The following is a 16,002-nucleotide window of genomic DNA, read 5'->3' as shown; positions in this document are numbered from 1 at the left end:
TTGAAAACAAAACAAAAATAATAAATCAGAAAGAATGTGCACAGTATTCACAAAGCAAATAACCCAGTATGGAAAGCAGCAGCAAATTTGGACAAACTCAAATTAAGGACAAAGGCAAATTAACCAAAGATGCTTCATAATTAAATTAAAATATAAATCCTATAAAAGCTTAAACATAAGATCATAAAACAATTAGAACCAGATGAAAAGGGTGATTCTAGGAAAAAAAACCAGATCAAATGAAACCATTACACAATATATGAACTAAAAATTTATAAAGATGAACACAAGGAGGATAAAAAGACTGACAATCAGTAAATGAGGGAAAAAAAGAAAACTCAAAACAATAATTAGAGACAAAAACTGGACATGGTGGCATGCACCTATAATTCCAGCTACTCAGGAGGCTGAACCCAGAAGATCACTTAAGCCCAGCACTTTAAGACCAGCCTGGCCAACACAGTGAGACCTCCGTCTCAAAAAATAAAAATAATGATAATAATAAAGATTAGAGACAAAAGTATGAACACAGATGACAAACATTAATTGAACACATGGATAGTTTTATCCCAGTAGTAGTAAATACATCAAATAGAAAAGAATTCAGAGATCCTAACAGAAAATTTCAGATAAAAGGAAAGAAAACCTTCATTTTTATAAATTACATATAGAATATACAAATATAACCTCCATTTTAAATACTGCATCCTGAAAAGATATACTGTATATTAAGAAAATCTGAGGGACAATGATTAACATCCTCTGAAACATACCAGTTGTTTTTTAATCTCAATGGTAACAAATGTGTTCTTGAGTAAAAAGTTTTTTAATAGAGACAAGGTCTCACTCTGTTACCCAGGCCAGAGTGCAGTGGCGTAATGAGAGCTTACTGCAGTCTCGAACTCCTAGGCTGAAAGGGTCCTACTGCTTCAGCCTCCTGAGTAGATGGGACTACAGGCACGCACCACCACACCCGGCTAATTTTTTTAGTTTTTGTAGACCCTATCTCTACTATAAAAACAAAAATTAGCCAGGCTTGGTGACGCATGCCTATAATCCTAGCTACTTGGAAGTCTGAGGCACAAGAGCCACCTGAACCTGGGAGGCAGAGGTTGCCCTGAGCCAAGATCACGCCACTGCACTCCAGCCTGGGCAACAGAGTGAAACTCTGTCTCAAAAAAACAAAAAAAAACTAAATCATTTTGAATGTGTTGCTGAGCTGCTAGTAAGAAAACCCCATGGAGACCAGAGATGACAAACAAACACAAATCTAGAGGTAAACTGGTTCAGAAATTTAGTGTCCACTCTTCAGGATTTGCTTATCCCTATATGCTATATGCTATTTGCAAGAGACATTTTTAAAATTCAAGGCCATACATTATTTAAAGCAATACTAATTAAAATAGTCATTGCTAATGCTTCTTACCATGGGTCACTATATATTTGATAAAAGGTTCAACTCACTAGAAAGAATTCTAAACTTATACATTCTTAATAATGAAACTCCAAAATACATAAAGCAAAAAATCTGACTGAACCACAAAGAGAAACTCCTAAATACAGCAACATAGTAGAAAATTTTACCATAGGTCTCTCAATAAATGACGCTGCAAATAGATAAAAATTTGGTAATGATATAGTGACTTGAGCAACCTAATTAAGCAGCTTAATCTTCAGTATGGAATGCAGCTGAGGTAGCATATAAAATGTTACTTTCTAAACTTAAATGTTTCTAATAGAAAATATCAATGAAAACTAAACAATTTAATAAGCTGAAGAAAAAACTAAACAAGCAGACAACAGGAAATAAAACATACTGAAAGTGAAAATAGAAAGGATTAATAAAACCTAAAGCTGTTTCTTTAAAAAATCCAATAAAATAGAGTAACTAAAAAATATCTCTAATTAATGCTAGGAATGAGGGAGGGGGTACAGCAGTTGAGTTTAAAAAAACAGAGAGAATGTGGCACATTTGAAAACAAATGGACAAATCACTAAAATATATAAATATACAATTCAGTCAAATATATATTACAAAATTCTTAAACATAAAGCAAATTCCAGCTAAAATGATTTTAGAAAATCTAATAAACATGTAGTTAATAATTTCAATTTAACCCAAACCGTTTCAAATAACATAAAAAAAGAACAATTCTCCACCCATTTTGAGACTATCATGTTGATATCAAAACATAATACAAAAAAATTATAAAACAATTTCATTCACAAATGTACATGCAAAACTAGTAACAAATTTAATCCAGCAATGTATAGAAAAGTAAGACATTATGCCCATGTTTGTTTACTCCAGGCATGCATAAGTGGTTCAACATTAGAAAAATCTATTAACATATTATTTAATATTAAAAACATAAAAGAAAAAAACATACACAATTCACAAAAAGTAAAAAAAAACAGGGGGGGCGTGTAGAGGGAGAGGTTATTTATAAAATCCAAGTAAACACTTTATAAAATCACACTCAATGGTAAAATACTAGCCCTTTAAAGTCAATCTTTTAAAGATTATACCCTTTAAAGTCAGGAACAAAATGAGGATACTCATTCTGTGTCTATTCCACGGTATACTGAGATCCTAGCTAATATAATAAGATCACTAAAGGAATTAAATGCCATAAAGAGTAGAAAGAAAAAATTCAGTCTTTATACATAATGATTATCCCATGTCATATATCCAAAATACCCCATTATTAGAAATAATAAAAGGCTTTAGCAAGGTTGTTGGCAATAACTAATCAGCTACATTTCTATAAACCAGACACAAATAGAAATTTTAATTAAAAATTAAAAATTCATAATTTAAAAAATTTATTTTAAAAATAAATCTAACAAGAGATATAAACTTCTACATAAGAAATTATATGACTTCATTAAAAAACATAAAAGGTTTAAGTTTCAAAAGTAGTTACTTTCTCTAAATTAATCTACAGCTCAAATAGAATCTCAATCAAAATGGTGTAAGGCTGGCTGGACATGGTAGCTCATGCCTGTAATCCCAGCACTTTGGGAGGCCACAGCAGGTGGATCACTTGAGTTCAGGAGTTCAAGACCAGCTTGGCCAACATGGTGAAACCCCTTTTTTACTAAAAATACAAAAATTAGCCAGGCATGGTGGTGTATGCCTGTAATTCCAATTACTGAAGTGGAAGGCTGAAGTGGGAGAACTGCTTGAACCCAGGAGGTGGAGGTTGCAGTGAACTGAGATCACACCAATGCACTCCAGCCTGGGCAACAGAGCAAGACTGTCAAAAAAAATTTTTTAAAGGCATAAGGCTTTTCGCGGAACTCAAAGAGCTTATTCTAAAAAAATCTAAATGGAAGAGCAAAAGGCTCTTCCTTAGCAAAAGAGCTAAGATATTCCTGAGAAATAACAAACTTGGAAAAATTGCCCTGCTCAGATACAATTTAAGAGCAAAACTACAGTAATGAGATTATACAATGTTAACATAGTCAGATAGATCAATAAACCAGAGTACCTAGGAAATGTGATGAATATCAAGGTTGAGACTGCAACTGAGTGAAGAAAAGGTGTGCTGAACAAGGATCTCTCTAATGGGGGGGAAGATACTGATCGCTCCCCTCACATCCGTCTTCATTTACAGTAGTCAAATGCACATGACTGAGAATGTAAATTACAGAGTATCTTTAATAACCTCAGAGAAACTCTTGTGGGAAAAAAAGATATACAAAAATATTTATAGCAATATTGTTAGAATTCATGAAAAGTGGTGACTGGATACCTGAAGATAGACATTAAAAAGCTTAGAGAGTATTAAAAGGAAACTGGGAGACATACACAGAAAACAGAGAAATCTAACAAGTAACCTACAGAAAAAAATGCTTAAGAGGAAATGCATAGGAGATTAATTCTGCACATTTTTGATTTTTTAATATATGTAATCATCCCAGATTCTGCATACTGTTCATATCTTTCTTGAATTTAAAGCTCAATTAACTTAAAGCCACATTGAAAAATTACTTATTTCCAGACATAAAATTTCTAATAACCTTTTGTCAGTATTTCAAGTGTTGTCAACACAATAAGCAGTTGACTATACTGGCTATGTCAGTGAATTTAAGAGTTGTTTAATTATAAGAAGCACAGTCAGAGAAAAATTTTTAAAAAATAAGTAAAAATGCAAGAAACCAAATAAAATCATTCGAGTACAATTCCTAGAGATAACCACTGCTAAAATGATACATATTCACTTCCAGCTCTTTGTGCATTTTAAACTTCATTCTGTAAATATAATTTAGTATTTTTTCACTTATTATATCTTAAATATAAGCCCATATCATTAAGGCAGGAAAGTATTTTAGTGGTTATGTAATACCATTCCATAGGCAGCGTAACTGATAAAACTCTCCCCCTTTTTAGGTTGGCTATTCAGGTTGTTTTCATGTTTTCCCCTACCATAAATAATACAAAGAGAAACATCCTTGTAAATAAATCTTTGATCTTACATCTGATTATTTACTGACATATGATTAAGAGATTAAAGGATATTTTTATTTATTATTTATTTGAGACGGAGTCTCGCTCTGTCGCCCAGGCTGGAGTGCAGTGGCACAATCTCAGCTCACTGCAAGCTCCGCCTCCTGGGTTCACGCCATTCTCCGGCCTCAGCCTCCCCAGTAGCTGGGACTACAGGCCGCCACCACACCCGGCTAAATTTTTATATTTTTAGTAGAGATGAGGTTTCACCGTATTAGCCAGGATGGTCTCGATTCCTGACCTTGTGATCCGCCCGCCTCGGCCTCCCAAAGTGCTGGGATTACAGGCGTGAGCCACCGTGCCCAATCCAATTAAAGAGTATTATTAAAGATCACTCTAGAGGCTGCCAAACTGTTTTCCAGGAAGGTTTATGAACTTAAAATTATATTCAGAGTGTAATATAAGGACATTTGAAGACACACTGAATCAGGACAGAAAGCTGAGTCTGACACCAAACTTAACAATTTCCCACCTATGTGACTTTGAGCAAGACATAACAACTTCTCAAAGCCTCAGTCTTTCCATCAGTTAGAAAACAGTATTAAGATTTGTATAGTTTTTTTTAAATCTCAAATTATTATTCAGAGAACCAAGTAAAATAATGTATCTGAAAAACTATAAATCAAAAAGCACCAAATAAACATAAGGTGTTTTATGGGGAAATAATTATTCAAAGAATGGAACAGTAAGAACTTAGTAGAACAAATAGCTTACATCAATGTAAAATTCATTATCACCATAAAAACACTTAAGTAACTTAATAAGCTGGGTATCATATTACGTAAGAAACCAAAATAAAGTTTATATAGTTGATCCTCACACCTCCTTGATAAAACTGATTTGTAACACCAAAATCAATATTCGTGGCACTTTTTCAGTGCCATGAATTCAACAAGGCATGAACAAAACAGTGAAAAATTTGAGTCACCCAATGTGTACATTCTCATCTGAGGCTGAGCAAAGCAACATTCTGTCTTCTTGTTTTAGCTCTCATACTATAAACAAATGTCCTTTACATGGTCTATTTAGGGCCATATTTTTGTCTTCTGTGTTGATCTTGCTGTTTAAAAGGGCCTTCAAGCACAGTGCTGAAGTGCTATCATGCTCTTAAGCACAAGGAGGCTGTGATGTGCTTTACAGAAAAAATACATGTTAGATAAGCTTCATTCAGGAATGAGCTGTAGTGCTGTTGGCCGTAAGTTCAATATTAACGAATCAACAATACATATTAAATAAGGCTTTTTAAAACAGGAACACATATAAACAAGGTTATGTAGTGATCAACTGATGATCAATACTGTTGTGACCAGAGCCACATAGGAACCTAACTCTGTTATTTCTCTTAGGAACAATGGTTGAGTATTTTCTAATTCAGGGCTTGCAGCAACTTCACAGAACTACTGTGAATAATCAAAAACAACTATCATTCTATTTTTCAAAAGTAGTCTAAATCAGTTTTAATTACATATGTAGCCATGAGTTGCACAAGAAAAGTGTTAAAAGCAACAGAAAGGAGCCTGAGGTCATCAGAAGTGATCCTGGACAACTGCTATTTTATCTTACGGTACATGAATCAGCACCATATATTATGAGCCTTGTGGCTATTTCCTGTCTAATATCCTTTGTGCCTCCATTATAACCTACTCTGTGCTCTTTTCTGTTTCCTTCCTACAGGTTTCTTAAGCTTATCTTACTGGCTTTACAAGTACAAAACTGGAAGAAAAACATAGTTCCAAAATCATAGAGGGCCTAGCGATACAGCTCTTTTATAACATAAAGTATAACATTTTCCTTTGCATAACTGGGATTTAAATTAATTTGTGCTTTCATCGCATATTCCATGAGTATCATTTACGCACACACAAATGTTCAAATAAACTGTGAGCTAGGCATGGGCTCACACTTGTAATCCCAGCACTTTGGGAAGCTGAGGCAAGAGAACCACTTGAGCCCAGGAGTTTGAGACTAGCCTGGGCAACATGGCAAAACTCAGCATCCACAAAAGTACAAAAATTAGCGAGGCATGGTGGCTTATGCCTGTAGTCCTAGCTACTTGGGAGGCTGAGGTGGGAGGATCACCTGAGCCTGGGAGGTTGAGGCTGCAGTGAGCCATGATTGTGCCACTGCACTCCAGTCTGGGAGTGACAGAGTGAGACCATGTCTCAAAAAAACCACATGCTGGGCACAGTGGCTCATGCCTTTAATCCCAGCACTTTGGAAGACCAAGGTGGGCGGATCACGAGGTCAGAAGTTCGAGACCAGTCTGGCCAACATAGTGAAACCCCATCCCTACTAAAAATATAAGAAATTAACCAGGTATGGTGGTGTGCTATATAATCCCAGCTACTCGGGAGGCTCAGGCAGGAGAATCATATGAACCCGGGAGGCAGAGGTTGCAGTGAGCCACGATCATGCCATTGCACTCTAGCCTGGGCGACGGTGTGAAACTCTATCTCAAAAAAAAAAAAAAAAAAAACCCAACACAAAAACAAACGGACCAAAAAAAAAAAAAAAAAAAAAGGAATTGTGAATCCATATTTAAAATCAATTTGGATATAAACTTAGATTTTAGAAGTCATCAGAAATAACATGCATTTATTTAACACTTTTTACATGTCAGGTATGTCTTCAGGTGTTTATTTTCTCAAGAATTTGGACACAGTGCTACTATCATCTTCCCTTTACAGACATGTAAGAATAAAACTTGGTATTCTCATACTGCAATTTTTATGTGAAAAATTTGCATGCAACTTAGTGTATTTACAAAATGAAATCTGTATCAATCTATTTTAAAGGCAGAAGTATTCAAATAAGGTAAGCTTAAAAAGACTTGATTGTTCTGGTCTTCCCTGCAAAATTTGCCTCTCTTATTTTCAATTCCCAGTTTTAGCTATTTTATACTATTTCCCTAGCTTTAGCTATTTTATACTAACTCTGAATAAAGGAAAAAATTGAAATTTTACTATATAATGCTCTCTAGCATTAATTTTTCATTATTTGGTAAGTTACTGATTTTCCTGCTTCTTGCCACTTATACATAACAGGAGTACAGAAACAGTTTAACACTATTTTGAGATCTGATTCTGAGTTTTTTCCTTGAACATCAACTTTAATGTCCAATTTAGGAAACACAAAGTTAGAAAATATGTCTGGAATACAAAAGTCATTTCAGAGGTCAATGCTTTTTGTAAGTTTAAAATAGATGAGGTAATGAAAACCAACAGATCTGTTTTACTCATATTAAGTGTTCCAATATGGCAATTCTAATGCTTAATAAATCCTTGAGGAACAATTTTTAAGTCAAAGTATAATGCAAGGCCAGAATTTGCTAGTGAAAACTGCCATATGGAAGAATTTCAATAGATACTTAAACTAAGAAAATATTTAAAAGTACTACACTTTCTGAAAGTAAATACATAATGCAGTAAAAATACAAGAATTAAAAGTGTAGTTACAATTCTGTGCCTTAGGTCTCAAAAATAAAATAAGCACATTTTGTGTTTCAACTAAAACACAAGGCGACTTAATAAAAATAATACAACATTATGTTATGCAAGGCTGTGAAACAAAACCAGGTATTAATAACTAAAGTTGTTTAGAACAGTTACAAGTCACCAAAAACTGCATACCATTTAAAACATACCATATACTTTTGTAATGTTTTGAAAAATATTTAATCAACATTTATGAAACATGTTCCTTTATTACAATAAATCAGTCTACCTTGCTGACTTAACTTTTTCTATGTAAAAATATCAAAAATTGGCATTGGCTTGCTTTCTTTATTGGCACACAGGCACACTTACAGTTTTAATTATATTAGTTTTAAAAAGTATATTAGCCAGTCGTGGTGGTGCACGCCTATAGTCCCAGCTACTTGGGAGGCTGAGGCAGAAGGATTGCTGGAGCCCCAGAGTTCAAGCTGCAGTGAGCCATGATTGTGCCACTGCACTCCAACCTCGGCAACAGGTTAAAAATATTTAAATTTTTTTTAAATAGGGGAGTATACTACACTGATAATTTGCTGAAGTTAGCAAATGTGTGAAAATACATGCTTTTCATGAAGGCAAAAGAGATGAATCACCTTTTCATGAAGGCAAAAGAGATGAGGAGAGAAGATTAACTCTTATTTACCACAACAAAGTAAGTAGTGGTATTAAAAAAAATTTAGAGAAAAGAGTTTGATACCAAAACATAAAAATCACCATTTGGTAGAAAGGCTTAAAATATGTTTGGTTAGAAAAATACAAGTTTCAGTCCCAACTTGATCAGAGACTAAGACTCCTTAAGCCTAACTTTTGTTCAACTATAAAATGGAGATGGCTGAGTCGAATGGTAGTTCTTTTTTTTTTTTTTTTTTTGAGACAGAGTCTCGTTCTGTCACCAGGCTGGAGTGCAGTGGCGCATCTCAGCTCACTGCAACCTCCGCCTCTCGGGTTCAAGCAATTGTACTGCTTCAGCCTCCCGAGTAGCTGGGACTACAGGCACGTGCCACGACGTCTGGCCAATTTTTGTATCTTTACTAGAGATGGGGTTTCACCATATTGGCTGATCTTGTTTTGAATTCCTGACCTCATGATCCACTCACCTCGACCTCCCAAAGTGCTGGAATTACAGGCGTGAGCCGCAGTGCCCAGCCAGTAGTTCTATCTTTAGTTCTCTGAGAAATAACCACACTGTTTTCCAAAGGGGTTGTACTCATTTACATTCCCACCAACAGCATTCCCTTTTCTCTGCATCCTCAACATCTTGTTGCTTTCTGACCTTTTAAACATAGCTATTCTGACTGGTGTGAGATTGTAGTTTTAATTTGCATTTCTCTGATGACTGGTGATGTCTAATACTTTTTCACGTTTGGCCACTTGTATGTCCTTGGAGAAATGTCTGTTTGTGTTTGTGTCCTTTACCCATTTTTTTAAATGAGGATGCTTGTTCTTTTCTCCATTACACAATATATCCATAAAACAAACCTTCACATGTAACCCCTGAATCTATAAAAATAAAAAATACAGAAAAAAAAGGAGGAAAAAGGGGATAACAATACTAATATGAAATGTGGATTAAATGAGTAGTCAAAAAATGTCTTTTAAACACTCAATACATGATAGCTACTATTATTTATATGCTGTTATTAAGGACAGCTTTCAAAAGCAACCTATTAAATATTTAAAAACATTATATCAGTTTACTTATTTTTCTAGGAACACTATTTTAATGTATTATGAATGAGTAGTTCAGTCCTAATGTCAAATTATTAAACATTTGTTCAAATAACAAAATTTGTTTTAGGTATGATCTTTATAACCAAAGGATATCATTCCAAAACCAGAAGAACCACGTCACATACATCCAGAATTTGGTTGCCAAATATATCCCAAGGGGCAATGCACTATGCATTGAATGATCGAAAAAGGATCTGTAAAACACAAGTTTTATAAAATATGAGCTCTATATTTCATTGTAAAAATGAGTATTTATTTAAATGAAAATGACACACATTTTGTAGAGTAGGCATTTGTTTCACCAGAATCCAGAGTTCAGGATGCTTAATTTTTCACAGTCATCAATAAAAATTAGTTCACAGCTGAAGGACTCAGCAAGATTCTGAAGTTCCTTTTAATTCCCCCAAATTTAAATTATATTCCATATACTTTTCAATTTCAGAATTTTAGTGCACTCCTATTCTCTTAAAGTCAGTAACTGACTTTAGTATATACAGTAGATATCATCCAGCATATTTTTCACCAAAGATGTTATAATTTTGACAAATAAATACAAACCAAGCCTCATATTTTTCTCTGTTTCATCATTATTTCTCCTTACCTATACACTCCAGCAAAAGTTGGAGCACATCTTTTCAAGTAGAATGAACTGGCTAGCTTAGTGAAACTGAAGGGTTGTGTTTTTAATACTTAAAATTGGGGAAAAATAAACATAAATACATTTTATTAAACATAAACAGAATCAACTATCCATATAGGCAGGAAGTCTTAGTGACTTCCTATTTATACCTCTTGGAGTGCCTAGAAATACTAAAATGAGATTAACTACATTTAAGCCACTCAGCATATTATAATACTAGTCATTATCATCTCCGTGTGAATTATTTTCAGAATTCTTTTCTGAAATGCAAGTGAAAATAAGATACTAAAGGATTGGAAATTAGATGGGAAATACTAGATCACAGACACCTGCCTAGGTTTGTTGGAAAGGTAACTTTAGAGCAATGAGACCTAAGAAAAGAAAACGGAATGATCATGATGTTTAAAGAAAAAAGAGGGAGAAAATAATCTTAAAAACTGAGCCTACTTCATAATCATGCTTAGACTTTACCTTGCTACTAGAAATAAAGCCTCTTCCTTGTTTATTGCTTATGCCTTAATTTCTACAGGAAAATATAATTCCTACAGAAAGGTGAGCTCACAAGTATTATAATTACCTAGAAATTAACAATATGTATATTTAGAGTCCAATAGACTGAAATTTACTTTTACTGAAATATTTCAAATATTTCTCAAACTATGTTTTAGTGTTAAAAATTATATGCTAGACTTTTATCATTAAAGTGCCTTTGAATCATTTAAATTAACATAACAATGTTAAAGAAATGTCAGATTTCACATATAGATGTCTAAATTCTTTAAGATCAAACGTACAACATACAAAACATTAATTTTATACAAGAGTACAAATTATATTATTTCATGTACAGTTTAAAATATAGTTAAAAACAATACACTTACTTTGAAAGAAACTGTACTGTAGCCCAAACACCACCATACATTAGCCCTTTAATGAGCCAAGAATCAATATTTAGGTCTGCTATAAAACCAACCAGCCAAATAACTAGGAAAGGAGTTCCTAACATTACTTTCTGCCGAAATTCCTGTATAGAAACAAAAAATTAGAAAGTTTTTGCATGTTTCAAGTAATCTCAATCTGAACCATTGTTACCTTTGTGAAGGCATGCAACAGCAGGTGAAATTCATTCATTCAAATTTGCACACTATATGTATCAGTACTATTCAAGGTGCTGGTGTCTGTCTTCTGGAGACAGGCATTAAACAATTTTAAATAACTTTGCTAAAATTGTGGAAAATAAGAATAGAAGTTATAGGAGTGGGTTCTATATGGTCAAATACAGAAGACGATACTAACTGCTTAACACATACACTGGCTGGCAAACAGTTCATGAAAAATACCACCCCTTTTTAACAGGTGCACTGATAACCAGAGAGACAAGGACAACTAGAATGACTGAAAGTATAAGAATTTTATCACATAAGGAAACATGAAGATGCTTGCCTGGAGTAGACATTTCAAACGATAAACAGTATACTAAAATCTTAAAATGAGATAAAGAATAAAAGCAAACAATCCATAGGCTCCTAGAGTCCACTGAATGAAGAGATGTGTGTCTGAACAAAGATCAAGGCAGAGTGCTCAACACTCCAGAGGTATTTCCATTTCATTTCTGTACTGGTCTGGTTGTTAGAAAGTCCATACATGTAAGTATAAAACCTACATAACTCTTCGTAACATCTATCACAATTTTATCTTTACAGCAACCAAAGTAAGTCTACTGCCTCTTCCATTAAGAGCCCCCACAAACTTATAGCCAGTTATCAAGTCTCTGTTCAGTTACCTTAGGTCACAAAACTATGTAAGACATTCAAGGCAGGGCACGGTGGCTCATGCCTTTAATCCCAACACTTTGGAAGGCCTAGACGAGACAATCGCTTGAGCCCAGGAGTTGTAGGGTAGCCTGGGCAACATGGCAAAAACATGTCTCTACAACAAATACAAAAATTAGCTGGGCATGGTGGCACGCACCTGTACTATAGTCCCAGCTACTTGGGAACCTGAGGTAGGAGGATTACTTGAGCCCAGGGAAGTCAAGGGTCAAGGCTGTCATGAGCCGTGATCAGGCCACTGCACTTCAGCCTGGGGCAACAAAATGAAACTCTGTCACACAAAAAGAAAAAACAAAAAACAAAACAGCTGTGGTCTAACAAAGCAGAGTATAAACACTGCCTTTCTTACTGAATACTTATCTTTCTAAAAGCTAAGGTTACATTACACATTTTAATACCCCTTTCATACTATCAGCTTCCACTGAAATAAGTGGGATTTTTTTTTTTTTTCATATAAATGACCATGTCTTCCCCAGTTTGGCCACTGTAATTCATTTTCTGAACTAAATGTGTAATTTTTAACTTAGAGTAATAATTAAACATCAATTTCAGGCTTTAATTTTATGCTGTAGCAAAATAACTAATCCAATTTTTTTTCTAGTAAGTATGAACTTTGTATCAAGACATTAGAGAAGATTTACTACTCAGAAGAGAGAGAATGTATGGGCACATAAAATGGTACTAATAACAATATAATGGTGATGCGCTGCTATGTGAGAAATCTCTTTTCTCCTATATTTTATAAGGAAAATTTTCAACTATATAGTAAATTTGAAAGAATCACATAGTCAAGTATATACACCACCTAGATTCAGAAGCCTCTTTTTAAATTAAACTTCTTATTTTGGAATAATTATAGATTCACACGCAGTTGTAATAAGTAATACAGATAGATCCTAAATATCCTTTGTTTCACAGTGGTAACATCTAGCATATCACAGTAGCATATCACAACAATGGTAACAGTAGCATATCACAACCAGGAAACTAACCTTGATACAGTCCAGATACAGAATATTTCCACTACTAAAAGGATTCCTCATATTGCCCTTTTATAGCCAACTTCCCTCCTACTCCCAAACCCCCTCTAAATACTAAAGATGTCCCTCCAACTTACTAAGAAGACTTATTTAACCATAAATATGCCTGTTTAAAATCCTTCTACTTAAAAAAATCTAAGGTATTTTAAAATCGTTTTCTAAAAAGACTGTCCCCCTTTCTTTTTTTTGGAGAGAAGGTCTCACTCGGTCACCCTGGCTGGAGTGCAGTGGCATGATTTTGGTTCACTGCAGACTCAACCTTCCGGGCTCAACCAATCCTCCTGCCTCAGCCTCCCTAGTAGCTGGGACTACAGGCGCACCACCACACCTGGCTAAAGATTCCCTCTTTATCTGTCTACTAGCACTATCCAAAAATATTTCCCCCCTTTTGGAATGACATTTTTATTTTTCTTAAGGGAATGACTTTTTAAAATAAAACACTATTGAGTCCTAGATGTCACTGTTTTCTTTTTTAGTTTTAAATATAAAACACACTTCATAGGCTAGCAAATCAAAACATGTTAAGGACTGACACTTTTCCAATGTGACATGGAAAAAGAAAGAACAGTCTACATAATTACAGATGTTTAATCTCACAGGTCCCCTAATCATCGTAATTTTTAAATATATGATGGTTACCTTCAACCTTTAAGGATTACTCTCCCAATCATCACAGGTTTTTAAAAGTAACCTTTATAAAAATTTTAATATATTTAAAGCTACTAATGAAAAACAGCAGGAAAAAAACTCCATTTCTGAACTGACCACAATGGTACACTGATGTTAAAATTGCACTAAACTTCTAAAGAAGTTCTTTTTTAAAAAATCATATCCAAACACATAAACCTGATGTATCATTTACTAATGCTGTAACTTTACATATTAATGCAACATCTAATATTTGTAAGTCATTTATGACTATATATATATACACACACACACATATATGTAAAATAAAACTTCAAAATATTCACATTCAACAAAACGAAAGCACCAACATTGTGGGATTTTCCACAGTAACACAAGATATTTTTATTACTAGCCTAAAATAAGACAGCCATTTTTCACTCTGTTGAGCAAAACAGCTCTAAATCCTAGAAAACTGAGCAACACAAAATAAATCATTTTCTGTATCATATCTAATAATTAAATAGAAGAGTTAACATGACACGCAAAAATTGTTCATTATTCTCAGCCATAGGGCTGAAAACAGCCAAGTTTATAAACTATGAATCTAATTCTTCTAAGTAACGGACCAGGGGACTTCTCAACTGATTAAGGGAGTCCAAACTCCCATAAATAAAGGAGGCAATGCTTTCAAGTGTGCTTCTGTTTATCCCAAATTTGTCTTTTTGCCTTGGTAACAGATAGATCAATATTAACTTTAAATAATCAACATTGCCACTAGAACAGCCTAAACATGATATACAAAAGATGGTACTCAAGACTTAATGCCACTCAAGTTGTGATTACTGACAAGTTAGCAGACATCTTGACAGTTATTTAGGTAAATAAAGAAACTCTAAGGCAGTTAACTTCTTTTTTGTGGGAAATAAGATTGTGCAGAACCTAGACCCCTCTATAGGGGGAAATATTCTAAGTTCTAGTATCATATTATTATAATTAGGCAACAGAGCCAACAGTCATACAATTTTAAACTGAAGGCATATAGATGATCTAAAATGAGCTTTCCATAGGAAAGTCAAGAATATAAGTTCTCCCTCTCTGAAAAAAGGTATACAACATACCACAAAAGAATGCAAAGCTCAAGTTAGAGCTGGAGCTGTGAGTAGTTTAAAAAGATGTATTAGAACTAAGCTATTTCACAATTTATTATCATACTAACAAACGAGCATTCACTAGAAAAACCTTTATTTTCATCTATTACTTTACAAAAGCCCAGTTGAAACAATGAACCAAAATTTACACGAGTAGCCGATGGAGATTTAAATAATTTCATACATACCAATCCTTCTTAATTGTTAGCCCCAAAAGGTCACCAACCAGGTAGGTAAGAGCCCTTGGAAACTTTGTTATTTACTTTCATTTATTCCGAGTATAATAATACTTTAAAAATTACATAGAGTAATGCCAAAATTAAAGGCTGTAAATACTCATGCTAAGTAAGTGTGCCTATGAATCCTACTTAAAAAATTATATGTTGAAAATTTTCAGCTGGGCGCGGAGGCTCACACCTGTATTCCCAGCACTTTGGGAGGCCGAGGTGGGTGGATCACCTGAAGTCAGGTAAAGTCACCTGAAGTCAGCATGGCCAACACGGTAAAACCCCATCTCTACTAAAAAAATACAAAAATTAGCTGGGCATGGTGATGGGCACCTATAACCCCAGCTACTCAGGAGGCTGAGGCACGAGAATCACTTTAAACCGGGAGGCAGAGGCTGCAGTGAGCCAAAATCTTGCCACTGCACTCCAGCCTGGGCGACAAGAGCAAAACTCCATTTCCAAAAAAAAAAAAAAAAAGAAAGAAAGAAAAAACAAAATCTTCAGTTATGAGTTTACCTTATCAGCTTTCAGCTTTCTAAGGAAGGACGGATTGTCATATCCTTTTGCTTGTCTTGCCTCTTGTAAGTGGTTGATCATCCACACATTTTTTCTCTGTTTTGCCAAATCAAGTGCTGATTCGCCCTGATAATATAAATAGAAGAAATTCCTATTAAAAATTTAAAAGCAGCATATCTTAGTTACCTCTAAAGAACTTCTGTAAAAATTTACTGCCCTATTAACATTGTTTTG

The 16,002-nt window shown here is 34.3% G+C and overlaps 1 protein-coding gene across 2 annotated transcripts in view; it reads right to left on the bottom strand.

Annotated features, from left to right (window-relative positions):
- The window catches only part of ZDHHC17 (zDHHC palmitoyltransferase 17), an 88,919-nt gene that overhangs the window by 15,447 nt on the left and 57,470 nt on the right, over nt 1–16,002 (bottom strand). For both annotated transcript variants that reach the window (XM_008004087.3, XM_008004086.3), the window contains exons 8-10: nt 15,769–15,894; nt 11,257–11,399; nt 9,829–9,929 (exon numbers count right to left, since the gene is read on the bottom strand). In XM_008004087.3, coding sequence (XP_008002278.1) covers nt 9,829–9,929; nt 11,257–11,399; nt 15,769–15,894 — 370 coding nt within the window. The remainder of the gene's footprint in view (nt 1–9,828; nt 9,930–11,256; nt 11,400–15,768; nt 15,895–16,002) is intronic.

This window comes from Chlorocebus sabaeus, chromosome 11 (assembly GCF_047675955.1).
Source record: "Chlorocebus sabaeus isolate Y175 chromosome 11, mChlSab1.0.hap1, whole genome shotgun sequence".
Classification (NCBI taxonomy): domain Eukaryota; kingdom Metazoa; phylum Chordata; class Mammalia; order Primates; family Cercopithecidae; genus Chlorocebus; species Chlorocebus sabaeus.
This window is presented reverse-complemented; position numbering and strand designations above follow the sequence as displayed.